Genomic DNA, 27,559 nt, shown 5'->3' with positions numbered 1-27,559 from the left:
GCTTGTATTATGAGCAGGGATGATGGACTTGTTTAATGCTGTGTTTCGTGGTGGCACAGTATTGCAGCGGCTCCAAGGTAGCACCAGCTGAATGAGCGTGGAACTTCTGCAGGGCAGGGCGCGGGTTCATCAGCCCTCTCTGATGCTCAGAGGAGGCAAACCGCTGTGCTGGTACAACTATATCCCTCCTAGGATCTAACCTGGAGCTCCCATATGGCTGTGAGCCGTGCTCTGTAAATACACCCACTGACTAAATGCTGCCTTAAGTACCTTTGTTGTGGTGCTGGGCTTCAGAGAATATACATTTTTTTAAAAAAATGAGTTTGGGATGTATAGCTTGTAGAGGAGATGGCTAAGAGGGCATATTACTGAAAGAAATGAGGTAAATCCAGAGGCAGTGCTGGCAGCAGAAAGCAGGTGCCTTTTATGCTGTCAGAATGTGGGTAGGGTGAAAAACCAAAGGGGTTCCAGCCGAGCTGGAATTTACAAGTTTTAACAACAGCTTGACTAGCTGTGAATGATTGTATTTGTAGGACATGTGGTAGCAGGGAAGGACCTGACATTAACAGGTCCTTCCGCTCCTATTTGATTTACAGAGACAAGACTGGAATCATTTACAAAATAAGGCCTCCCAGTACCTGTGAGGGCCATAAATTAACATCAGATAATGAATATCAGAAACACTAACTTTCTTGGTTGTAGAAATCACTCCATCTGTTCATTTTAGCATTAAAAGCTATTTTAAAGTAGATAAAATCAAAATTTGTATTTAAAAGTTGTAGAAACCTACTGAGTGCAACTTGCTCACAGATATGGCATTCTGGAGTTTTCTTGCTTTGTTTTTGAGGACTTCATTGGTGCACAGGCTTTTTGCCTGCCCAGATGTCAGGTTTGCCCCCGTAGGGATTAAACAAACAAGGAAAAAGCATTCATTTTTTTAAAAGAATTTGATGTAAATTATTTTAGAAGGAAATAAACCTTCCTCTGAGTTGTGTGCAGCTAAACATAACATCATTATGCTGGTGCAGGGGAACTAGAAAGTAAATTTGACTGAGCAGGGCTGAAACAATCCAGACCTCTTTACAGCTGAGAGTGAAACATAAGTTTTAAACAATCAAACTGGTAATGTAATTTTTATCTTAAAATAATTAGATTTCCATCTGTCTCCAGTCCCAAATATTAAGTGTAAAAGCTTTTAAAGGAATTTGTTTTAATTTTTGGCTTGATTCCAGCCCTCCTAAGAACCATCTAGCCAGCTTCCTGCTTCAATAGCTGCTGAAAGTTTCTTGAACTTGGGCAGACCTGCTGTGCAGTTACTGGGCCAGCTTCGCTGTTCTCCTTATGCCTTCACAGGGTAACGCTTGTGGCAAGGGGACATAAATCTTACCTTTATGGCGTGGGGATGACTTGACCAAGATCAAGCCAAACCTCTATAATACACAGATCTGGAAAAAAAGGAATGGTACGGTCCTGCAGCTGTAAGGGGAAAAAAGAAGTAGGAGTTAGTCACAGGGGGTGAATTTAGGAGTCCACACTCAGCTGTAGGGCTGGATTTCTTCAGCAGTCCTCCATCTGAGGTTTAGTCTGGAGGGACCTTTTTTCAAATAGCAGCAGCTTGTAGCCCAACGATGTGGCTCTGATGCTGGTGTCTGCATCTTTCCTCATTAAGTGGCTGTGCAAATATCTTAAGGTGTGCCTAACCACTTAATCACAGAGGCCGAAGTGGAAAAATATTATATACCCAATCATACACACACCATCTGCTTCTAATGTATATGTAAAAATAATTCATATTCCTTCACAGTACGTGTAATTGAAATGTTGCTTTTGTAGAAAAAGATATATGAAATACGAACAATTTCTCTCATTGATACTTGTAATTTTTTCCAGCGCTGGACTGCAGACACTCGAATGTTCCTCCTCTGCCTGGTGAACCCAGGCACTGAAAAACCATTTGAACATAAGGATTGTGCCCAAATGCTTTATCAATTTAATTTCTCATGCTGACTTAGTTTTCATACTTCTGAGTTTCATTTCATGGAACTAGTAGGAAAGAATTAGTTATATTTTTGGTGTTGTGCTATTAACACATCAAGAGGTAAAAGGGTTACTTGAATTCCGAGAGGCAGAAGATTATTTTCATGCAAAAGTACTGTTCCTAAGTCTCAGCTTGTATCCCATTAAAAGCAAAAATGCGTATAGTGGTGACCGATGTTTCCAAAAGATCTATGCATTAAACATAATGGAACCTTGGATAAAAGTGAAGTGTCAGCAGGTACTTGCTGTATTTATTTATTTTTGCTTGTACTATTAATTTTCAAACTGACACCACAAAAATGTCAATGAAAGGTGAGCTAGAATTAATTTTAATTATGGAATCTATGTGTGACTGAATTTGATTTGCTAGTACAAAAGCTTGGGGTGACAGCCTTTACATCTTTGTATTATTTGTACTTAGTATTCTTGCTTAACAGTCATTCTTCCCCTGCATCTGCTGCGTGATCTTGTGGAACTCAGGCTTACAGTATTTTGTCTCCATTTGACAGTGGTGCTCACAATGGGATAGGGTTGCATACTAAAAGCTGATGCCCTTATCAGCAAAGGAAGCCCATAGCATTAAGAATGGTTTGTATTGAACCCTCTTCCCACAATACTGTACCTGGTGAGTATCCTGAGGAGTCACAAAGCCTTGGATTTAAATTTGTATTCCGTACAGCTGTGCTGCCAGCAGACTGGGAGGCAGATTGAAATGGTTTGCTGTTAATACCAGCAAAACATGTTTTCAGTGGAAGTATTGAGCAACTGGGTCTGCAATTTGTAGCAACAACCTTATGAGCAAAATGTCACATACTAACTGTGTTTTATATCTCTCCCGCTGTTTGAGAATGTGATCAGCTTGGTCTTCTCAGGCTGTTCAGCTTAACATTTTTCAGCTCTTCTAGAGGATCTGATTGCCTTGAAAACCTTTTAAAACATACTTTAATTTTCTCACTGTTCTGTCAGTCCACTCAACATAGGTTAGCTTTGTGCTTTTGATCACTCAGCATAATGTAAATGTACTTCACTCCATTTTGAAAGGGATCAACATGGTCGTTTGATTGCATGAAATAAAAACAACGTCTTTTCTGATCAGACATTTACAGTAGATAAAAACCAAAATGAAAATTCAAATGTTGAAAGCTCCTTCCTCAAACAGTGACAAAAAGTAGTCATGAGAGCTGCAACACTTCAGTCGTACTTAGTTCCACAAATAGGTTTTGCTTTTGGTCAGGCTTCCTGTGTTCTGTGAGCTTGCATGTGTTCAGCAGTGCGCTATGAACAGCACCAACAGTTACTTTAATTTTGTAATCATGTGGCAAAGCAGTAAAATATCTTCAATGTATTTCATGGACAAAGATTCCAAACTGTCTAACTTCTTTCAACAGGCCAGCAGTCCTACAACAGGAACAGCTCCCAGGAGTCAGTCTCGGTTGTCTGTCTGCCCTTCCACTCAGGACATTTGTAGGTATGTGCAGAGAAAAATATAATCTAATCTGGCTGATACTTGTTAGTTGTTGTCTTTATTAAATAATATGTAGCTCTTGCTTCTGCTTAACACTACTCATAATTTACATAGACTTCAGTTTTCTTTTGATCATTCTTTGTTTTAGTTCTGTTTTTCCTTTTAAGTCTCATGTTTTTCTGTTAAAATTCATGTTCTCATTTTCATCCTTTTTTTGTGATTTCTCTCTTTCCACCCACCTTTACCATTTCCATCTCTTTCCTTTGCTTACTGCTTTGTCTAGATCTGCTACCTTGCATGATTTGTCCGAAGATGAGCTTGAACATACAACCCCTGTTATGGTGCTGACCCCTTCTAATAGGGAGTCTGGTAAGAAACAAGTAAAACGAAGGTTTAGGCGGAAAAGAGAAACTGGAGACAATGGTGAGCACACAGAAAAGCAAGCAAAGGGGAAAGACTGTAAATCGTATCCTGAGCCTGCGAGATCCAGTTGGAATGCATCTGATTCATCGTCATCTTCGGATGAGAATCAGTGGGCTCAGGCTAGGAGAAGAGCGAGAGAAAAGGCCAGAATGCCCAGGAGAGGGAGAAGGAACAATAGATCGTGCAGCAACCAGGATGGGTCCTCAAACAGTAATGCTGTGGAACTTGTCACTTTGGGGGCAACAGGGAAAAAGAAGCAAGAGGTATCTGACCCTGAGAATCCTACTTTAAATCACCGCCGAAGAAGGGTTCCAAGGCTTAAGGAATCGCAGTCTTCAGCCTCATCTCAGGAAGCAAGGATTTCCTCAAGAAAAAGCAGGAAAAACAAAGGAAAAAGCTGCTACAGAGATCATCAGCCTGTATCTTTCCTTAGACAGAATAAGGATTCGAAGGACTGCTTTGCAGGGGCAGGCTCTGGCAGTGATGCTCTGGCCGCCCCAGACAACGGAGCGCCTGCAGGGGCAGGGGCCAGTGTAGCTGATGCTGCTCAGAAGCCTCCAGTGTTGTATGACGACTGGTCTGATGATTTAGAAGTTTGCAGGTTAGTCCCTAATAAGAAAGAATTAATGTTCTTAAGAGGAATTTCTTACCACCGTGGGCTGCGTGCCCTTCCCCTGACTGCTTTCTGTCACCGTTTCTCCGTAATAAACTGCTAGGCAGGCTGTAAGAGAGAACACAAAAACCTTTGGTACAGGGAAGTCAGTGTATTTCAATCTGAAGACACACTTCTCTTATTTAAAAACAGAAATCCTACCAGGTAACCAACTGTTTTTCTTTGCTTTGTTTTTCTGCATGAAGATGGACACACTGTGTCCTCTGGCAGAGTATTACTGTGTTTTATATCTCGAACCAGAAGCAGACATGGAGGCAGAGTGCCAGACAACTCAATGCAATGGGATATGGAGCTTTTCCTCCTTAAGTGATCCGTTCAAATCTTTTGGTCGCTCTTTGTCATTTTTCATTGACCTACATGAAATAAACAAATTTATGGTCTTGATTCAGTGTCCTCTAGAGCTGCCATTACTACAGCAGTCTGGTGGACGGTGCCTGCAGAACACCCTCTCCAGTCGGGCATAGGTTGTGCGGGAGTTGGCACTGCTGAACACCCCTACACTGTGGATATGTAGGGGCTGTTAATTCCGTACACATCAAAAGGATTGGAATGATACACAGGATGATTGGCAGAATAAGCATGAAAATAAGCTTTGGGAAAGAAAAAGCAGCACCAACATTTCTCTCTAGTTCAGAAGTTCAGGCTTCTGAGAGTCTGGTACCCTTGGTGTGAAGCATGCGATCAGAAGGTGAGATTTTTGCCCTGGAAATGAGAGCAAGCTGGCCACTTTTGAGCTACAGTCCAAATTTGGGATAGACAGCTGGGTGGGCTTGAATTACTTAATTCAGTGGTAAATGCAAATGCACCATCCCGTAAGTTTAACAGAACCGAAACAAGTATTTCTTTTTTTTTTGACTTTTCTTTTTTCTCCCCAAACTTGTGAGCCAGCATTGACTCTCATCTATAAAGCATAAATGAGGATCAGGCTTAGCTTCTTGATATGGTAACCCAAAACTTCTCACTTTTCTTTGCTGGGAAGAAATTTGCGTGTAAATGTAAACACAGTTAGAGTGAGGAAGTTCATGATACCGCATCATGCAGTTTCACAGTATGCTTCAACCTAGTAACACACTGCAAAGATCCTAGTTTTAAAAAGGAAAAAGATGACATGCAGGCATTGTGCTTTTTTACAGCAGGAGATATAAGCCATTACCAATACAGCTAGTGCTTTGGACTACTGGCTACACTTACCAAGCAAGAATGGACATTTCAGTTGTCCAACCATTGTCTGTCATGACAAGATTCTTCGCAGTAAAGTCCAGCTGTGTTTGTACATCAGCTTGTGTATCAGGACCACATCCCTGGCTTGGGACCTTTTCACCATAAAGAAATGCAAAGAAACAGCAGCAGTAGTAGCCATGTTACACGTTTTTGAAGCACTTGAAGTATGTCTGCATGGCATGGTGCAGAAGTGTGCACAGGTAACTGCTTCAAAAACTTTGGAGTTGTGTTAAATTTCTGAATCACCAAGCCTGCATGTACTGAAGATCTAGTGTAGTAGAAGACACAGTACATTTATAATAGGGCCATTTAATAATTATTAAGAATATGAGCTACCCAAAAAATGAAATAAATTATGTCAGTTTGGGTCTTTATATGGGCTAAACTATAGTGTGTAAAGCAAAAAGAAAAATTAAAGTCAAAGTTTTGTAGTTGTTTTGTGTAGATTAATCTCAACTGTTGCCAAAGTCGCCAACCTTAGACTTTGCTTTCAGATGGAAAGTGGACTCCAATCTTTTATCTGTCTTCTCAACCCACTCAATTTCATCATAACTATTCAGGCATGTTTTGTAAGACTTAGAGCTTGGTTCAAGGATGGAGTTTTTGGATATGCATGCAAACTTCTCTGCTAGGCTCTTGTTTAGTACAGGAAGGTTGAAAAATTTTCATAAGTATGTGTCCCTAGGCTCACTATCACTGGAGGTGCTCTTTGAACAACCAGAGTTAAACTTAACACAGTTGATAGCTTGGCCTGTCATGCAAAATTTGTCGAGAGACTCATAATTGCATTATTCTTCATGTCAGGGGTAACACTGGGTTTTTTTTGTTATTGTCCTTACTAGGTGTATCGTAGTGATGATAATACATCTAGGAAGAACATTACAAAATCAAAAGCATAGTAATTTTTTGTATGTGGTAAGTTTTCTTACTTAATTTGCAGACAGCTGAAGAGAAAGAAAAACGTGTTTTTATTACTAATCCAGTATAGATTGTAGTTTCTGTTTTTCAGGACAGGTCGGTGCACTTAATTGATGTGTGATCTATGACATTTTTTTGCATTTTTTCTGCATGAGAAATAGAAAAAATGGGATTTTGTGATGTTTGTTATAAGACTGGAATTAACATAGCTGGTTGTGATGTGGAATATTTGTTTTCTTGAGATGTTTCTTGCAGTTTTTCATCCTAGGTATTCATGTCTTCTAGTTAATGTGTCAAAACTGGCTGAGAGGAATGGCTCTCGCCTGGGCGGGATTGTGTGGAAACAGCAGAGGAACGGGGATCTTAAACAGCTTCCGGTGCCAGTTATTTTATCTTTCAGTGTTTGGGTGGGCATTTTTTCTCCTTTACTTCCTCCTGAATTTCTGGCAGTGGAACACATTTATATACGCACAGAAGGCTATGAGCAGTTTCCTCAATGTGCGTTTAGCTGCATGAGTGGGGATGTGGCAGGACACCCAATTCTAGCAGAACACATTAGTCAGGCAAATAAACGGCACAATGCATACTTCAGCTAGTCTGTCGCAGACCTCCTGGTCACTGCAAGTGAGACATTTCCCTTTCCACTGTCATTGTTTCTCTGTTTCCAAAATGATGAAACAATTACATCAATGATGATCTTTACAATGTCTTCCCTGAACATACTCCTTTCTTCTGGAGTCCATTAGAAAGCAAGGTTTCTGCTGCTGGGATTACAGACAACTATACAAGTTCTGACCACGTTGAGTTGTTTTGGCACCTCATTTTTTTGGAGATTCACAGCATAGGATTTCAAAATCATACAATTGGATCCCCTTTTCCTATACTGCCCTGTATCTGAGATTTTCTTCCTATATACTTTATTCTGGAATTTGCAATGTGGCTTGAGGCACAGCCTCAGAAATAACTTTCTCTGGTCTGCATGAGGTTAATCTCCCTGAAGGGAAAAGCTATGTGTTGGACACGATAAAGTGAATGGATTGTGAGGATGTAGTCCCATGGATTTTCATGTGGGAATTAGGAAAGAAAAAGGGCTAGCTGATATTTCTACTAGTGTATCATAAGTGCTTTGTTATTGACTCTAAGTAACTGTTATAGTATTTTGTTATTTATGATGAGAGAATTGGAAGATATTTTCTGTTTGACTAGTTATGTTTTTGGTGTAAGATCTTTTTTGTAGCATGGATGTAGTCATTTCAGCAATAACACTGAACTGCAATTCTGTAAGCTGAAAGAAACACACACGTAAATAAGATGGAGTTTCTCACTATGAAAAAACACATATCGAATGTAGAATTTTGATGTTGTTGAACTCCATAAATTGCTCTGTATGTAGTCAGGTAAAGGAAGGTCCTCATCTGAGGAGTAAATAGAAGAGTGGGACATGCCAGAAGACTTATAAGAATGGGGAGAAGTAGTAAGGAAGACAATGAAGTTGATTCATGAAATCTGCAGAATCTATTTTAAGTATAATTTTTTAAAATCAGCTTAGAAAAGCTAGTGTATTAATTAAAAGGCCATTATAAACTTAGGAGAAGACTAATACGGGTATTTTTATGTGTTAACACAATCATAGATAGGAAGAAATAGAATGCATTGCACTTGACAAGAGGCAATATTATTATGTAGTTTCTCTCTGTGAAATCAAGTGTTGTAACAGGTTTTTTTTTCATAATATTATTTAGCAGGACCTGCCAAAGTAATATCTTGCATGAAAATACTTACATCCTGAAATATTTGTGTAACAGAGTGCTCACAAAATCAGCAGACGGAAAGCCTCTTGGGAGAAAACAAGTCCTCATGGACTTGAGGAAAAAAGAGAAAGTGAAGAGAAGATAGATATATAGGCTCAAATACTACCATTGAAATTTAACACTAATTTTAAATATTTGTACTGAAATCACGAAGTTGGATCCAGTAAATAATTTAAACCGTAGCGCGGAATACGTAGGCTTGAAATACCATCCAGAGCCCTCTAAAATCGCCAAACACTGGAGGATGCTGAGCTGCCAAACTGTAGCGTTTCGCTGAAGAGTTTTTAACCTGTTTCTCCCTGGGATGTTAGTGCCTTCCTTGGGGTCTCAGGATGATACATTTTTTCTTGAGGAGCCAGATCTTTGAATCTTGTCCTGCATGTTGGCTCCTCACCCCTTCCTTTTAAAGAATTGCAACTGCTGCTTACTTTCCTGTTCAAAGCCTTCTTTTTGCAAGGTGACTTTCTGACAGGAATCTCCTACTTTCTGAGGAATCTCCTCCTCTGTATGATGGTCCAGTGGTTCATCAGTCTTTGAAGCAGTATGAAATGCTGGTTAATTCTATTCTCTGCCTGATGGTTCATGCCCCATCTGTCACCTCTTTAGCCATCTGGTTATGCATCTGGTTATTCAGAAGAATACCAGGAGAGCCAACCAAGGCAAACACGCCTTCACTGTGGTTAGGGTCACTTAAGTGGGGGAGAACCAAGTCCTGGCTTCTGCTTTTTTCTCTCGAAGCCTATTATTATTTTTAATACAAGCAGGTGAAATGGCACCACATCCTGCTAGAAAGTTTGGGTGAGAGGAGACCTTTGGTTTTCAGGGTCCTGTAATCAAATACTTAAAGCTTGCGTATGTTCTGCAGGGCGTTTAGTTGCTTAAAGCTTTGACTTTCACTGGGCGGGTGGAAGGAAATTTAAATCCTTTTTTAGGATGTAGTCCCTAGTTCTCTGAACTATGTTCAGTGCAGTAAATCTTGTCTGGCACGTATCTGGAGTTGCACTGACAGTGCACCTGAGGCAGGAATTACCTGTAACTCTTTAAACAGTTAGATATCCTATTTATCACCTATAAAGGAAGATTAATGGAAGGACAAGAAATGTTGGCAAAATAAAAGATTTAGTGTGCTTTTGCTAATGTTGTTTACTCTTGGGTGTCTTACAAATTCTGATCACGTTTGCACAAATCAAGAGCAAGCTTTACCTTACACCATTATGAAATTCCACTGGTGTGGTGCAACATTTTGAAAATGGCTTTTCCTCCAGTCAGATAAAGACAGCTGACTGTGTAGCATAATGGAAGGGCAGGAGTGACAGGGACGAGGTATACAAATTGATTACATTCGGTATGGAGAATTAATGTGCCTCATTCACATTGTGTTTAAATGGAGAGGAAGACCAATTTGTCATTTAGATTACTTTATGATTTAACAGTGGAAAGAATGGAAATGAGAGTTAAAAAAAAGAAAAAAAGCCTGCAAAAGGAAAGGAAGGGAAACATGGCATGCTGTAGCCTATTACAGGGTGAACACATTTAGTGAATTTAACATTTTTTCCCTGAGTGATAAATTATTCAGGAGCAGATTTTGAAGATTTCTTGGTTTCTGTTTATCAATGAGTTAATTATTTTCTGTGAGTTGTTCATAAAGTTGTTTCATTTTAGGTTCTAACTATCTAAAAGCACTGTAAGTATTTCATAAATTGGCAGAAAGAGAAGATGAACTTTTCTGGACAGGAGAACAGTTTTCTTAAGACTATCAGACAGTAACGGTAGCAATTTTGTGCATCCTTTTGCAAACCTGTGGAACTGGTTCCTTTTAGTCCAATTAAGATAATCTAGGAGATCATGGTATTTCATGCTGGCAGCTAATAATCCTGACAGCCAAAAACCAAAGCCAAACATTCACTTGGTCCAACATTTTCCAGCTACGCTCTTTCTCCCTGACTAAGCTCCCTTTAGTAATAGTGAGACAGAGCAATGAGATATACCCACTGAACAGGGTAAGGATTTATCTTCGTATAACCATTAGGAGTCCAGGTATGCTTTCCAGTGAAGCGCAAGTTTTTAACTGCCTTTTCAATCATTTCTCACCAAAAAGAATGTTTTTGGAATAGACATTATCTTTGAGCACATTTATATGGAGAAGATATTTCCCCCTTTTCTTAGGAAGAGTTTTTAGAAGTTCGAAAGCGTTTCTGTTCCACTGGTACGCTTCCATCTGCAGGAAAATGACAGTATGGGTATTGGGCATCTGCATTAGTTTAGGTCACAGTGAACAGAAATCACATCACAGTGGAGGTAAACATGTCACAGCCACAAGGCAGTAGCTCCTCCTGCTTTTGTCAGTGAAGGGACCTCCATTAGCACTTCAATTCAGATAACGAGCCTGCTTTTGAAGCACGTCTGATCGCCTTTACTTTTGTCTTGTGGCCTAGACCATGCTGAGGACTGATCTCAGGCTTGTCCAACTGTATTCCCTTTGAGCTAAAGTAAACTGCAAGATCTATTCCTGATCCAACCTCAAATTAGTATCAAAGCAACGCCCACAAAGATGTGCCTGATGTAGATAACCAGGTTTTTAGCACTAGATGCTTTTTTCAACAGATTTGCTACACTTTCACTGCAATGCTTGTTAGCATAGACATAGCTGTATAGCACCCAGAATATTAGAAAACAATACAGGTTTTACATAATTACGTCATTTGTAGCCCTTAAACATTATCATACATCATTACCAGTATGCCCATGCCCGCATATACACTTCTATTTTTGAAAGCCTCAGAGGCATTCCCCTAGGTTGTATGTTTGTTAATGAGGGTAAAATTTGACCTGGTATATTTTTGAGGAAATCTGTAAAAGCTGTCTGCGCTACATTGCTGTAGCTAAACACTTTGTCAGTATGTAATGGCAAAAAATCCTTGAAAATTTTGTTAGGTACTGAGATATAGTGCCAATCTCAAATACGGGATCCACTGAAAAGAGTTCTGGTGATGCAGAATTACTGCAAACTCTTTTCCACCAGTGCTGCTCTAATGACGAGGCTCTTCTGTGGCTTGAAGCACAAGCAGGGACACGCTGATTCATTCTGATCCTTAACCACATTCTTTTAACAATAGTCATCTGTGACTGTACAGATACAAGAGGAGCGCTTGCCAGCTGGGTAGGGGCAGAGCACGAAGTTTCGCAGTGCACACAATACTCCGCAGAAGTGTGTCTTCTACTTCACTACAGCGGCAGAGAGATTTTCTCATTTACTTATTTTCTTAATTACTGAAGGGTAGAGTGGATTAGTGAAAGACAGATTAGGACAACTGCTGTTTTTCCAATGAGGGCAGAAATTAACAGCTATTCTCTTTAATGAGAGTAAAACTGTTACTTTGCATATGAAGGAAAGGCTACAAACCTATTGGAATCGACCTGCAGTTAGCAGCTCAGATGGTGACTAACCAGCTAGGTTGTAATTTTGGTTGCTATGATTTTTCCAAACTAAACCACTGTCAGGAAGTCTAAAAACATTCCTTGTGAACTCCTCACTTGATACTGAGTTTAGCTAACCTTTTAAACTGAGATTATGTAAGAAATGTTTGCCTGTATGGGAGAAAAAAAAAAAAAAATCTTAATTTAATGAGAAGTGGAGGGTAGTCATCCAGGATAGCTCTTGCTACTTTTCTGAAAATCAGCCTAAATCCAATTAGCACAAGAATGTCTACAAACTGTAGCCATCTCGTTTCGTACTTCCCTTCCTGCCTTCTAACTTTTGCAACGAACAGGACCAGGCAAAACAAGGAAAAACAGTTCATAGTCATGGAATTAAAGATGGTGTGACAATACCATGTTCTAAAGATGCCTCATTTCTGAGTGCTTAGTTTAGCAGCATCCCATGATTTTAATCCAATAAGAAATTTCTCTCATTTATATGTAGGTGTGGTGTCAATACCTTAAACTACTGGCAACGTTACTGTACTCATTTTGCAGTCATTATGGTACAAAGTTTAGTATGTCACATCAATTTCTCAACCAAGCATTGCATTGTCAGTGAGTTGTTCAGCATCATTTGAATGTGCTGTAAAATCAATTAATGTTCTGAACAAAAAAAATACTGAAAAATAATTGTCACATTTTCTCAGTAAACTGGTTTAACTTTTCGTTTTTACATACATCTATCTCTAAAAATTTTTGAAACTATTCTGCCTCTGAGAACTGGGTGTTGTGTAGAGAACATACAACAAATCTGCAACAGTTTTCATACGAATTACGCAAAATCTTTCACAAAGACTAATTTTGTTTTCAGTTTAGCAGTTTTGATTTTTTCCTGAAAAGTGTTTTTTCTCTTTGCTAATTTGCTACATTATAAGTGAACCAGCTATTAAAGAACATCCTTTAAAGATTTTTTATGGATTTTTGTCTGATATATCCACAGTGTTGGCATAAATGTCTCTGTTTGGTACATCTGTGTGCTGAAGGTTGTAGAAACAATTCTGTGCTGGAGAAATATGTGCAGGGTAATTAAAATACTGGCATATAAAGCAAAAACTGAAGCATAAGAATGGCTGCACTGTTAGAGTATTATTTCATGAAGTTGCACAGTGAGCTTTCTTTAGAGAAAAATAAATATTCTGTGATCTCAGTGTGTAGGGCTGTGTCTGTAGGTGTGCATTGCACGTACACAAACGAGAAAATTTGTCTGAATCAGAATCAGAAGATCATCTAATAGCTCACATATGCTGGTTTTTCTAGTGTGCACATGATTTATAGAGCAAAAGCTCCTTTGGAGCTTGGTACTCATCTTTTGCCCTAGACAAGGAAGGTCCTGTACGTACACAGGAATCTTTAAAGCACTAAGATGTCAAACCTACCAAAAAAAAAGAAACTTGTGCAGACTGAATTTGTGACTGTAAAGGGATTCTAACTAAAAGGATTTGGTCAAACAGCTGTCTTCCTTCCTTCCCCTTCATTTCCAGATAATCTAAAGTGGTGCTCTATAATTAAGGCCATTTTTCTACTAAAAGACTAGAAAGTTGAGAAAAGCTGAGTAAGCAAATTCTGTAGGTGTGAGAAGCTGAAACTGCAGCTATTAAGCATGATCAGTGCTGTACTACAACTTGTATATAAATCAGTACAGATTTAGCAAATTTTCTTTCTTTATAGTGGAGAATGGGGGGGGAGGGGTTCATCCAACTCATTTCTGAAGTATATAAGTAAATTTTACTCTCAGGATAAGGTCAGCCCTGTAAAGAGTCAGTTTGATGGCTGAAAATTTTAAACATTTGTGATCATGTAAAAATAGGAAAATAGAATTGAAGTTCTCTGTCTCCGACTTGGTTTAGATACCAGTCAGAGAAGTCTATGCTTTGTATTGCTACCTCAGTTCTTTTTGCACCACATATTTCTCAAAACTATTATTTACAATTTATTTTTTAGAATTTGTGATAAGTACGATGTACATGATAGATAAACACAACAAAGAGCAAAAGACGCACAAAATTCTAATTCAGTACTCATGACTCAGCAAGACAGTGCAAGTTACCTGGCCCAAGTCTTTAAAATATATTTAAGCAGTTAGCCAACTGCTGTGAACAGTCCATGGCTGTCAGACACCCACATATCTTTAAAGACTGTGATTGTGAGTTTAGGTAGCACAAATTTATTTTAAGCTAATTTCTTTTGCCTAAGCAAATAATGAAGAGCTAAATTGCACCAAAGAGCATCCAAGCTAATGAAAACCATGCCTTTGGTTATTTTCTCTGGACTTTAATTCCATTTGAAATTTGTTTTTATTCCTATTATATATTTCATGGTTGGAAAGCTAGAAGAGGCCATTAGATTCTTTAGCTGAAGCTTTTTTATAATGTAGGTCTTGATGCTATTTATATGTTTAGCTTGTAACTTCCGTACAATGAAAGCATAAATAGAATGTGTAATTCATATAGTGTTTTTCTGTAAAAGTAATTCTAATGAAGAATACTTCTATTCATTTCAAATTTGCAATGTCACTTTATTTGAAGATCCCAATGGAGTTTTAGGCTTGTATTTTGGCCCTTAAAATAAATTTAAACAGTTCTGGCAGTAGTATAAGAAAGCCTCTTGGGGACCTAGCTTAGTTGTCTAATTTCTAAATAGTTTAAATGCTAAGCCTGTAAAATAAATTATGTATAGCTTGAATTTAAATGAAAAAAGAATACTAGTTTTCCTTTGGGAAACAGCTTTAATTTAGAAAGAAAATTATGTTTTTTATGTAACTCTCAGCTGGGAATGCATTTGTTAACAAAATAGCTATTCAGTGTTTTGAAAATTTAGTTCTGCTTAAGCTACAGCCTCAATAAGAAGTCAACATATAGCCGGTTTCCATTTAAGAACTAAGCCACTGATGCATCTAGCTTGGCTGCGTTAGTAAAGAAAAGATGTAAATTGAGTTCTGGCAAAATGACTCTCAAAAAATGAATGTGTGCAAGAAGGAAGTTGTGGATTTTTTTTTTCTTCCCTCCACTCCCATGGGGTATAAGATGCTGTCATGGGCACCACCGCAGACGCTGAAACCTGGCTTTTGTGTAGCAGGTTTCCGGAGCTTCGTTTCTCTGTTGGTTTTTATGGTCTCTGTCTTTTTATAAATCCAGCAAAGCAGCTTTGTTCTGCTTTCCCATTATTGTAGATTCATTTTCTCATGGCTCCAGGCTACACCATAGAAGAACAGTGAAGCTGCTGGTTTTGGCCCGTTGATGCTCAGACGTTGAAATTCCCTCCTGCCCCTGCTTGCAGACTGGGCAGGCTCAGGGCTGTGCTGCAGCCCGTTGTTCCCAGGGCGTCTTTGCCAGGCTCCCACCTGACGTACGCCTGGTCCTCCCGGGCTGCAAAGAAGGTCACTTGCTTCCCCACCCCAGCCAGGAGGGAGGCAACCTCACCGCAGGGCCCTCCCCAGGCTTCCTCCTACCCCAGGAGCAGTGTGGCCACAGTTTTCTGCATAAAGAGGCGAGTTATTCCTCAGACATGTTCAGATGCTTCTGCACACGCGTATCTGAGCGTGCCTTTCCTCATTATGCAGTTTCTAAGCTCTAAGCTTTGTTTACGTGACACCAGGATCTGTGCTGTTGTTGCTACTTCTCCATTTTGAAATAACATTTCTCAGGCTTCAGCTTTTCCTTTTTTTTTTTCCCTTACATGCCAATTTGACTCTTCGGACATTCATTAAGGCAGGGTGTTCTGTTGTGTTTTGCTGGGGTGGGGGTGGGAGGGAGTTCCTCTTCACTGAGGTGAACCTCCTTCATCTCAGGTGTTCGGCTAAGCCTGCTGACGCTTGCCAAAAAAGCTGTCATTGGTGTCAATGGGTGTTTTCCTGATATGCTCAGGAGTCTGTTCAGAAGAGTGGAAGATCACCGAGACATTTGGACATGTGCCACGGAAGCAAATCATCAGATTGTGATGTTGGGACACTGACCGTTTTATGCAAAACCGCGGTGTGAAAAGCTCTGTATCCCATTACAGGGTAACAACAGTTCTGGGACCAACCTGTACCTTAGGGTCTGCTTACAGCTGTAGTTTTTGTTTTCCCAGATAACGCAGCTATCTGCTTCAAAGGGACAGTGAAGAATGAGAAAGAGGAAGGACCATGACTTTTTAACACCTGCCTCCTAAAAACTATTTGCATGTGCCTATACGCTGTGCCATACACATGACTCCAGAGTCCTCAAAACTGTTCTCTTATCCTTTTAGCCATGTAATTCCAAAGAAGTATCCTAGGAACTTGTACTTTTCATACTGGATATTTCCAGTTTGGGGTTGGATTCTGCTAACTTTGTATTTTATTGGCATTGCTTACAGACCAAGAACTACTCAACTCTAACAATAAGAAAGAGCACTGGTATTTGTCTTAAAGGTTTTGCCATGCATAAAATGGAAAAACAGTGTTATTTCTATTGATCCACCTGCAGACCACGTAGCAAATTCAAAGAGAAATAACTAAGTGAAATTACTAAATGGCAGAAGGGAACAAGGAATACGTTCCTGGGCCTCAATCCGAAAGGTCATATACCTGGCGGCTTATGAATGTCAAGTCTGAAAATGAAAAAGCAGTGGCAATAAACCACTGCCTTTGCGTTGCTAGTTGGCAAGTTCCCTCACAAGCTGTTGCTGTCCTTCCTGTCAGGATCTGTCACTGTGAGGGAGATGATGAAAGCCCCCTCATCACACCATGTCGCTGCACAGGGACCCTGCGCTTTGTTCACCAGGCCTGCCTGCACCAGTGGATTAAGAGCTCAGACACCCGCTGTTGTGAACTCTGCAAGTACGACTTCATAATGGAGACCAAACTCAAACCGCTTCGGAAGGTACGGTGCTTTTGAATTTAATTCTCCTCTGATGTCAAATGGCCAGGAAGGCTGTGCAAAGTACTGGCACAATTAGAGGAACATCTGTCTGTCCAAAATGGCTTTGTATTTGCTGTTGTTAACTCAGTCCCAGTGATTTAATTTCTACATTTACATTAGCTAATTTACGGCAGTAGAGGATTTTTACTAAAGACCCTCTTTCATCACTCATGCAATAGAAATGCACAAATAATAGTTTTTGTATTTTTAATTTTTATCTTCAGCTTTTTGTAATTGGCTCATCTGCCTATTTTATGCCAGAAAGAAATCTTACTCATCACGTTTTGCTTCTGAGTAACACGGGCCAGTTCACCCAGTAATTTTACATTGAGCCCATAACTTCTGGTTGAGAATGATGCTTGTACCAATGTGGAGACAGCAATTACAAAGTAATGCAGTCAATCAATTTAGCTGCATCTGTTCTAACTGTTACACTTGTGGGCAAATTAATCACTCGTACATTAAGATTAGTTAGTGGAATCTAAACTACAGGGCGACCTTGCATCCTGAAAGTCAACTGCATGTTAACTGCGCTCATCTGTTTTCCAGAATAAATCAACTTAATGGTACATGGATTGTCAATATAGGGAAGGTGAAGAGTTTGTAAAACATATGTGGGTTTTGTTTACTTCGGAGCGAATCATTTCTCCTCCAATTTTTCAATTTTTCTCTAAAAATGCTCTCATCCTTTTTCAGGTTTATTGCGTCTTTGAAGTTTGAGTCAATCTAGAACAGGGCAAGTTCTGATTTAAAATAAATTCCAGTGTGAGAGCCCTTGAGGAACAAGTAGAAACTATTAGCTTTTAACTAGTGTATGGATATGTAGTAGTGTTTTGATGGCAAAAGACATTTTGTTTTTGTCAGCCTTGCACAGGGAGCAGCAGTTCAGAGAAAGGAGAGCAAATGGAATTCCTTCTCATTTCCCACCCAGAGAAATTTTCTAGCAAGTCCCTGATGATAAACCACTTCTGAAGAGAGAATTGGGATTGATTTGACAAGCAAAGCTGGTGATAGGAAAGGACGCAGTTCTCAAGTGCCAGGTAGATCTTGCCAGGTAGACTGGAAATGGAGACGGATGTAAATAAAAAACTGATGGCTGCAAACTTAATTATATTGACTTAGGTTTTAGTAATTGCAGATAAATTTTAACTAATGTGACAGGAAGGAGATAATTGTATAAAATCCCCTGCCTGTAGCATATCTTCTGGGGATTTTTGCTGTATATATGTTTCTATTTTCAACATAAATTGCTTTAACCTTCCATCTAATAAGTACACTTGCAACAGCCACTTCCCCCAAGAGAATATACAGATATCAGTATTTTTAACAAAAGTCTTTTCCTGATTGCGTTAGATAATACAACATCTTTAAAACAATAGAAAAAAAATTTATAGCATACAGGCAGAAAAGGAATGAAGAATGTCCGTAACTGTTGATGTCAGAAGTAAGCACTTCTAACAGTGTGTAAGTGGTCATTGCTGCCTCCTCCCCCACCCCCCCTTTTTTTTTTTTAATTGAAAGAAATTAATGGAATACTGGCAGATTTAGAGTGGTAATTTAATTCTTACAAGTCTGTCATTTCTTAATTGAATGATTACCACCTTATTCAGCTTATCATTGATTCTAAGGTATGTTTTTGATTTCTGACATAGGAAAGATTAGCCTCTTCTTTCAGACAGGATAGTTTTGTTTCTGCTCAAAGTGGTACTCAAATGTAGTTTATCTGCCTGGCAGTAAATGCTGGCAACGTTCCCATTCCCCCCTTCAAATTCAGGGCTGACAAGTATTTGTCTATACAGTATGGACCCAGCATCTAGTCATAGATCCTTTCTTATAACTTACACCCATTTCAGCAACCGAAGTTGCCAAAGATTTCAAAGTTAAAATCAGTTATCCTTTTTGCATTTACAGCATTCAACTGTGACACACTTCATATGTTATTTTAAACAAAATATAAGGTTCCTAATAAGTGTATGCACTAGCATCACCATTGTTCACCTATTTATGAAACACTAAACTGTTTATGAGAAGCTGTGTTGTAAACCAAGCATTTTGACAGCTGTAGCAAAGACAAGGTAAGGAAGGAAAGAGTCATTATCAAGAGACTTGATGAGTAATTACAGCTGACTGGTAAATTTCCACCCAAACATCTTTTGTAAAAATCACTGAAAGTGCTATTTTGTCAAAACCTATATGTTTTGCAAAGCTGGAAATTTCTGATGAAACACTGTCGAACTTATTGCAAGCTTTTACAGAGCCCAGAACTTCAGCTGTAGGACATTCCCTAGGTTTTCAGAAGATGGCTTCAGGACCGGTTGTCAGAGACCAAAGTGCTGTGGGACAGGCAGCCTCCACAGCTGCAGCTCTCCACAATCCTCTCTCTTTGATGCAGGATCTGAAAAGCACTACAGACTCTAGGATTTCCAGACCTTCCTGAGGGCTGTAGGCTTTGCTAAGGCTTGGCTCTGTACTAGACCCTGAGAGCCTGCAGTCTCCAGCACCAAGGCCAGCCTGGCAGCAGTTCCAAATATCTAGAACTTCCCAAATCTCTAGAATTCTCTGGTTGTAGTGGCAAGGACATTATGAGAAGTGGCAGTTATATCTGAAAATGATGCAGTTCTTTTCAGTTTTGCCGAATGCTGGGTAGAAACAGCGAAACTGACAAAAAAAAGATTTATTTTGCTAATAAACTTTGAGAAATTCTGAAAACAGATTTCATTTCAGTGCTTCCTAAACAGAAGACCAGAGATTTAGTTCCAACAGAAGAGTACATATTTGGTTCCATAATAAACTCATTTGATTATTTAAAAAAAAAATATTTCCTCTAAAGTGAATGTTTCTGGCCAGCTCCACCACATGCCATTTCCATGGCCATTAGACCTGGATTTGAAGTGACATGCTAGAAGTGAAAGGGTCACATCTCTCAGTCAGTTTTGATTTTCAGTCTCTGCCTTACTCATTATGTGAGATTCTAAAGTTTGGTTCTTGACTGGGCATTGCTTCATTATGATGGATTTTATCTTAATACCTTTGTAATATTCCAACCGCTGGTCTCCTGAAGGGAAAAAAATTGCAGACCATGGAACTTAATTACAGGTATCTATACTTTTGTTTTTGCAGTATCACGAAAGTAGAATTGAAATATAAAGGAAACTATTTGATTCAACTGGTGAATTGCCATTTTTATCCATGCCTCAGCCTTTCATGCATCCTGAATGTTTCCTAACAGTTTTTCTCAAAGTCTAGGGTTTTCTAGCAAAATCATGTTTGAATATCCTGTCATACAGCTGTTAGCACCCATAAGTGGCAATGTGCAGCATACTAAGCTAATGTAAATCAAGATACCTCTATTAAATCAATAGGCTTGTGCCAATATGCAACAGTTATTTAATTACAGTATCCCTGAAAGCACCAGACATCAGATAAAACTTAGTCTTTGCATTGAAGTAATCCTTTTAAGCACTCGTCAACAGGCATTGCAAGTGTTTCGTGTATTTGAGCAGGTCTAATTACTAGGTTAAATATAAATTTAGATATTAAATATTAAGCATTACTTAGTGTATCTGTTTTATTTCTTGTGGTCTCTGATATGTCTGTCTATGGTTATAAATAATACAGTTGCATTTGTAGCTTTATGTTTCAGCATTTGCAATCCATAATACAGAATTTCTCATTTATAAAGTGACTTTATTTATTGTGGAAGGAATTAGAAAGTGGCAAGAAGCTTGTGTGAGTTCCTTATTGTGTTCTCTCAGGTAATAGCTTAATCCTGAGAAAATCACTTTGTCTTTAAAAAGGATGTAATCCTGGTAAAGTAGCACCTGCATTTCGTATCTCTTGAATTTGGTGTTCGAAGCATAGTAGAAATAGGAACAGAATTAAACTACTGTATGAAATGGATTAAGGCGTCAAATTAAAAGGAGCTTAAAATGCAGAAATGACTTCAAATGGGGATTTCGCCACAGTGTGTCACTGTACTTCAAAATACTTTTCATATTTAAATTTTGCTGGCCATTTAAGACATCTGGTATCTGATGGGATGTTTTATTTTGATGCATTATCCCAACAGATTACTCCGTGGTGTCAGATATGTCAATTTTCTCTCCTGATTTTGTTTTATCTTTGAAATTATTTACAAAGAATGTCTTATTTATGTGAAGCATAAACAATATTGCACATTGTTACCATGTAGTTACTCTTGGTTGTCAAAGAAGAGCAAGTAAACTTTTTTTTTTAGGGAAGCATTATGTACCAGTTGAGGTTGATTTTTCTTTCTGATAGAAAAGGTGTCTGAATTCATCCCCTTCAAAAATAGAGGATTGGGAGTGTTCTTTTAGAATAGGGTGTTAAGTTTCTGTTGAATTAAACGGAAGCAAAGCCAGTCTTAAAATACTGGTAACGAAAGAAACTTGATCCTGTTTAGTTTGAATGTATACATGTGTCTTCTAAGTGTTACTCCTCAAGTATTCTGTATTTGCTTATATACTGATAAATAGCACTTCTAAATGTGATATGAGGTACCTCTCTTTGGGTTTTACACCCTTGACCTCTGTGGAACTTCTCAAGTACCCAGCTGCTGTCATTAGAGGAGAAGGAAGGAATGCGCTCTCTCTGCTTGGTATCATTTATTTTATAAATAACCAGGCTGTAATAAGAGCAATAAAATTTCCATGCCAGCTTTAACTCCCATACAGGATTCAAAGGTTTAATTTCCAGTTGGAGATGCATGGTTCATGACTGGCCAGAACAGGGTGTTTAGGTCCTGGAGAGAAGTCCTGGAACTGGCTAACTCAACTTTCCAGACAAAGCAAAACCCAGCTCAAGCGTATCAGTGCCCCTTGGTGGTCAGATTAGTGATCAGCTGGTTAAATCAGTTTGGGGAAGATTTCAGCTGTTTGGTATGATGCTGATTTAACTATTGGATCAAAAGCAAATATTTCCTTTTACTATAGTAAGTTAAAGATACTCTGTTTGCAAAAAGACCATCAGATAAGGAGGACCTGTGTAAACAACTAAGATGTAGGGTATGAGCCAACAGACCGCTTGTGGGTGATGCCCAGCTGTAAGGCGGAGAAATCAGCAACTCCACAGGCTCCTTGAGAAAAACAAGTGGCTCACCTATGGAAACAACAGGCGAAAGTCAGAATGCTGCTTTGAGAGTTATGATGGACAAAAGGAAAGTCGAAAGTGAATCTTTAAGTCCCATTTCTCTTCCAGACTTAATGCTTCACTCTGGAGCAGGAACACATCTGCTTCTGCTCCCACTGTTGGAGTTAAAAATGTGTAGGGTGCCTTTTTTCACAAAACAATCGGCAGCTGCATTACTCAAAGTCCAGTTATTAGAGCTCGTAGATAATGTGCGAGAGAGCCAGATTCAGCTCCCTTCTCTGTGCTCAGTGCAGTCCTATAAAAAGAGTAAATCTTAAAAAAATATGACTTCCTGGAGGAATTAATTCATAACTGGATGCTTTGTGGATAAATCTTTTTTTGATAAAATCTGGTAGTATGCATGGTGAATTCTGTGACAACAAAATACATTAAGGGTGATGATTTATTTTTGGTTCAATGCTAGCTGGATAATTCATATTTATATTCCTTATTTAAGAATATGGTGATCACTGACAAAAGTGACATAGCCTGCAGAGATATCTTTGTGAAATCCTGCTATGAAATCAAAAGCGGCCGCTGTTAGAAACCACTTCTCCCACCAGAGTAGACTCTCAGAGCCAGAAGTGACCTGCAGAGTCTCCCAGGAAAAAAAAGAAACTTTGAGCGCTCATTACTCTATCGCTTGCTGTTTACTTCTTATTGCCCTGTGCTTTGAAGTATGAACCATCTGACTTTTTCATCAGTTTTCTAATAAGGCTCACGATAAGATCTGATAGCTAATATTGCATAGGTCAGGTAACATTGACTTGCTGTGGGATTAGTTCCCTTTTAACCCAATTTGGTGAATACTTTGCAATCCTTACCATAGGAGTAGATCCTACATTTCTTTTTGATTTCTGGTGCAGCTGCACAGCGTCGTCAAGGCAACCTGCTCCAGTGTTTTCTTTCTTCCAGTAAACTGTCTCAAAACATCACTAGCCTCAAATCGTTTCTTGCAATATGTGGGGTCAGACACTTCACCGGTGTGCACAAAGGCACAAAGCTATTACTTTCTTATTGGCTGTCATGTCATTATAGTGGATAACTTTGTGCTCAAGGGAGAATGTGTATATTAAAGCTTTGAAAGTAAAAATAATTCTATAGCATTTATTTCCTATTGTGATGCCTCGAGGATGTGGGGGACTACTTTGTTCAGACAGTTGTATTCCAAAATTTTGAGAGAGAGTAATAGAGCATTACTGCCAATTTATCTGTATCTAGATAGCATGCTGTAGTTTTCAGAGTGATGTTGTCTTGCATTTTGTGCCATAACAACAATAACAGATCTTAGCTTTCTCGTAGTGGTAGAATTTGGGTTAGTTTTCGATCTCTATATTTCTTTCCCTCCTATTCAACACAGCTTTTAGTCACACAGCTCTTCCAGCTCCCATGGACTTCTGACGAGAGATTCTGACCCCTTGTGCCTCATACCGTGAAACGATCATAACATACGCTTAGGCTTGCAGAAAGCCGCCTGACTATGATACTTTGCTGGGACATCCCCATGTGCAGCATCCTTTCTGGTGGTGGAACAAGGTGTTTTTTTATTGCCATTGCTCTGAACCTGCATTCTTCTGAGAAGCAAACAAAAAATCTTGTTCCAGAAAATGCAATGTAAACTGTTTCCTCTTTTAATTAGCTGCTAGTAACCAAATTTACTGCTTCTGCTGCTCGGTAGCATTTACAAAAGCAAAGAGAATTCAGGAGATTTTCTAGCTGGGTGTTAGTGGTGTTATTCACTACTGCACAGAACCATAAACATGAGCTCTATGAGGTACAAATCCTTCTGTGCTTTCTGAGGCTGAAATCAAGAGTTTGGTCTGAACTGTTTTACAGACGCAACTTGCATCAAAAAGTTTCACTTCCATTTTACTTAGAGGGTCCTACCCCTTCCTGCAGTTCATTGGCCTCTCAGTTGTTTTTTAAGAACATGGGGGCCTCGTTTTCTTTTTTTATTTCAGCCCTTTCAGTGTTCCATTTTACAGATTGGCCTCATCAATAGTTAGAGGAGGGACTGGGTAGCTGAAGTATTAAAAATAATTAAGAGAATCTCTTGATACTGCCTTCTTTACAGCTAAAGAAAATGTAAATGGAATGGTGCCCAGACACAAAATGTATAGCTAGTAATATAAAATTTAAAGAGCATAATCAACCAAAGCATTGACCTAAACCAGCCATTGTTATTCACGGACTTCTGTAAAATGCCATTTTTACCATTTAGTTTTGAAGCTAGGGATTTTACCAGCTCTAATGGGAGTGGGCTGCTACTCATGATGTGATGAATACATGTATTCATCTCTCACATAACTAACGCATACAATTTTATAATGGTTATTTGCCTCAAAGTTATTTTGCCTGGGATCTATTGATGTGAGAATGATCTGAACTGGGTTTTAGTTCACAGACTGATGTTTACTTGTTGGTGGAACATATGCAAGAAAGGGCTTCTCTTGAACATAGAAATATGGTACTTGATCTTAATTATGATCAAGTGGCATAATTACCAGTTTATTCACTACTTTTTATGATTTTTAGTGTTAATTTTATTCCTATAGCATTTTATTAAAATTAGTTGGAAATAAAGAAACTTTTCCTCCAGGAATTATTCAGATCTTTATGCATCTACTCCAATTTGCATGTGGCAAAATTGGAATGTATGGCATTTGTTGGAGATCTTTCAGAATGAATGGTTTCCATCAGCTGTTTGCCAGAGCACTAGGCTGTAGTTTTGTGTTAATCACTTTCCTCAGCACAAATTTCCTCTATTTAATTTTTATTTAATTGGATCAAAAGAGTCTCTCTTGTGGGTAGATTAAAAGACAGGGAAGGTAACTGTACCTATTCGCTGGGAAATCAGTATTCTTGCTAAAGTCATATTTACAGATAATGAAGCACGTCAGCTCCTTTTTTAAGTCTTGGTTACATGGCAATTCAGACATATGCATATATACTGTATATATAGTTGCAAAAATAAGATACATCTAGATATGTTTAAACAACAATGTATTTAAAAATACCAGGGTTTTGGTATACAAGGACATTTAAACCAAGCCACGTCTTTGTAACAGTTCAGACTGATTCGGTTAAGGGAAGCTCAGAGGTCAAGTTACGTTTTCTGTGCAATGCAGGTCAGTTGCTCTTACAACGCAACGAAGAAAAATAATGACCATGAAAGAATTAGTGTTCAGGTTCACTTGTACTATTAATTGAGTGGGTGATGGAGTGGGGGGAAGAACTGGTAAGAGCATCTTTTATCTATTAAAATGAGGGATAGAAAAGGGGATAAAAAGACAAGCAAGATGTTCTTGAGGTTCATCTGACAGTACCAAATGGCTGCTCCTCATTCAATGACCTTCAGTTATGGCTGCTTTCCATTTCCAGTCAGCTGTGCTCCTTTTCTCACAAGACTCCTTAAGCATGCTGTACCCTTCCTTTCTCCACTTGCTGCTATACTTCTCTTCATTCCTGTTATGACACACGATGCTGAAGGGCCTTGAGATGCAGCGACGTAATACGTGCTGCTGTAGTCCAGGCTGCACAGCAGGTTTTCCAGGTAAATGGCTTTAGGTGTTTATTCTGTAAGATACAAATTAGAACTCTAAGGAATTTTACATATTGGAAAGAGTGTGTAAATTACTAATGTATCGAATGGGAGAATCAAGGACATGATCAGCAAGCAAAAAAGACGAAGCACATTTAGCACAAGGCAGTGATCAGAATTTTCATGCTTGCACTGGTCTAAGAGAAGGCAAACCTAGGTGAAAAATATTTTCTAGGTGGAAGGTGGAATAACTAATACTCTCTTGTAACTCCTAGAGAAGGCTCTGTACCTCATTTATAACTACAGCTTAATAAACATAAAGTATATTTGTTGATTTAGCTTTTCAGGTGTCACCAGTTTTGTTTCATCAGCTCTAATTTCAAAATGCATGCTTCAAGATACTTCTCAGCAGGTCAAACAATTTTCTATTACAGACATTAAGCAGTGTGATGAATACCGAAAAGAAGCTGATTCAAATCAAGTCCTTCTAACAAAACTGTGATCATATAATAGAACTATTTCTTAGGTGCCTAAGGGCACAGTGCTTCAGAGAAATTTCACTTTACTTGGACAGGACTAAAGAAAGTGGAGAGGTGTACAAGACTATGTAATGGGATGCTGATCTCCAGCATGTTGCTGTATCCACCTTTGTCTCTAATTTCTCTTCTTTTCCTGTTTCTACCACGATATCCCAGCCTTCTGTCCACATCCATCACACCATTTCAGACCAAAATACACTCTGATGTGCAAAGGGAGCCCATGCTACTTGGTGGTATGGTAGCTTGATTGATTGATTGATTTGGGTTTTTTTATGTTTTTTTTTCTGTGTCTAAGTTGTTGTTGTTTGAGAGCTGGACTGTGATTTAGAGGCATTTGCTACTTAGTGACTGGAGGAAAATGTCATGCCTTCAATTAAGTGTGCTGCTCTTTTGGAAAGACAAAGTAGACAGAGGCAAGAGACGAATAGCTGCAAAGAGAATAAAACTGACACACAAACTAGATCCTTTCAATAGAAAGAATTATTGTAGGAATACTGTAGGGGAAGCAGGTGACAGTAGCATCTGCTTCTGTTCTTAACTAGTTGTGATAAAAGCTAGTGGAGACATAGATTCTACCGCTTTTTTTCTTTGCTTACTTGTGTCGCTTGTTTTTTTGGTTTTTGAGTAATAAGGGCATATGCCCAGGCACCTAAATCTAGAGTTCTAGATGTGTGCCTCTTGTTTTTAGTACCAGACGTTCCCCATAGTTTTGCATTACGGTGATAGTTCACTCCTGAACAGCGGTTCAATGTTTCACCTGCAATTTGTCTGTCAGGATTAACTTTTTAGATAAGATAGCTGAAGCGCACTGTGCTAGGAGATAATGATAATTTTCTTAAATATCTTACAAGGCAGGAAAAGAAACAGCAATTGTAAGAGAGAAGCTCATGGTAGTACCGGAGGCTGATCATGTAGATCGCTATCGAACAAAGAATTGGTTCATGTTGTTTCAGCATTCAAAGAGGATGCTTGGAAAGTAAACACTTTGTAGAGTACTTTTGCGTTCTATATATTGGTGTAAAATAATTTCTAGCAGATGGGAGCTAGGAAGAAGCTCCCAGTATGGAGAGATTATGCTGTAATTACTGGCCACAGGGTTTCTTGCACGTTTCTCTGGAGCATCTGATGTGGGCCTCTGTCCGAGACAGAGTGTTGGAGGAGAGGGACACGAGGTCTGGCTATTCCTGTGTTTCCAAAGCACAGCATTTTTTTGTTTAGTCTTTGTTGGGATGATTAGGATTCAGGTACTGAAGTTCTTCTAGTTGGTAAATGACAAGTATTCTCAATAGTACTTCCAGATTGCAGAAACAGCTACTTCATTTTAGAAATTATCTTCTCAAATTACTTAATATCCCTATTTTACACTTTTTAAGGATCTACTAATTGATGACATACACACCTAAAAATTGCGTAAGTTTGTGAA

At 38.9% G+C, this 27,559-nt stretch overlaps 1 protein-coding gene across 7 annotated transcripts in view; it reads left to right on the top strand.

The window, feature by feature from the left end:
* Nucleotides 1–27,559, top strand: part of MARCHF1 (membrane associated ring-CH-type finger 1) — a 248,518-nt gene that overhangs the window by 206,546 nt on the left and 14,413 nt on the right. For 6 of the 7 annotated variants that reach the window (XM_075421660.1, XM_075421657.1, XM_075421662.1 and 3 more), the window contains 2 exons: nucleotides 3,426–3,505; nucleotides 16,689–16,869. In XM_075421660.1, coding sequence (XP_075277775.1) covers nucleotides 3,426–3,505; nucleotides 16,689–16,869 — 261 coding nt within the window. Of the gene's footprint in view, nucleotides 1–3,425; nucleotides 3,506–3,785; nucleotides 4,527–16,688; nucleotides 16,870–27,559 lie in introns of all 7 variants that reach the window. The other variant, XM_075421663.1, reaches the window with a different exon arrangement.

Source organism: Opisthocomus hoazin, chromosome 5, assembly GCF_030867145.1.
Source record: "Opisthocomus hoazin isolate bOpiHoa1 chromosome 5, bOpiHoa1.hap1, whole genome shotgun sequence".
Classification (NCBI taxonomy): Eukaryota; Metazoa; Chordata; class Aves; order Opisthocomiformes; family Opisthocomidae; genus Opisthocomus; species Opisthocomus hoazin.
This window is presented reverse-complemented; position numbering and strand designations above follow the sequence as displayed.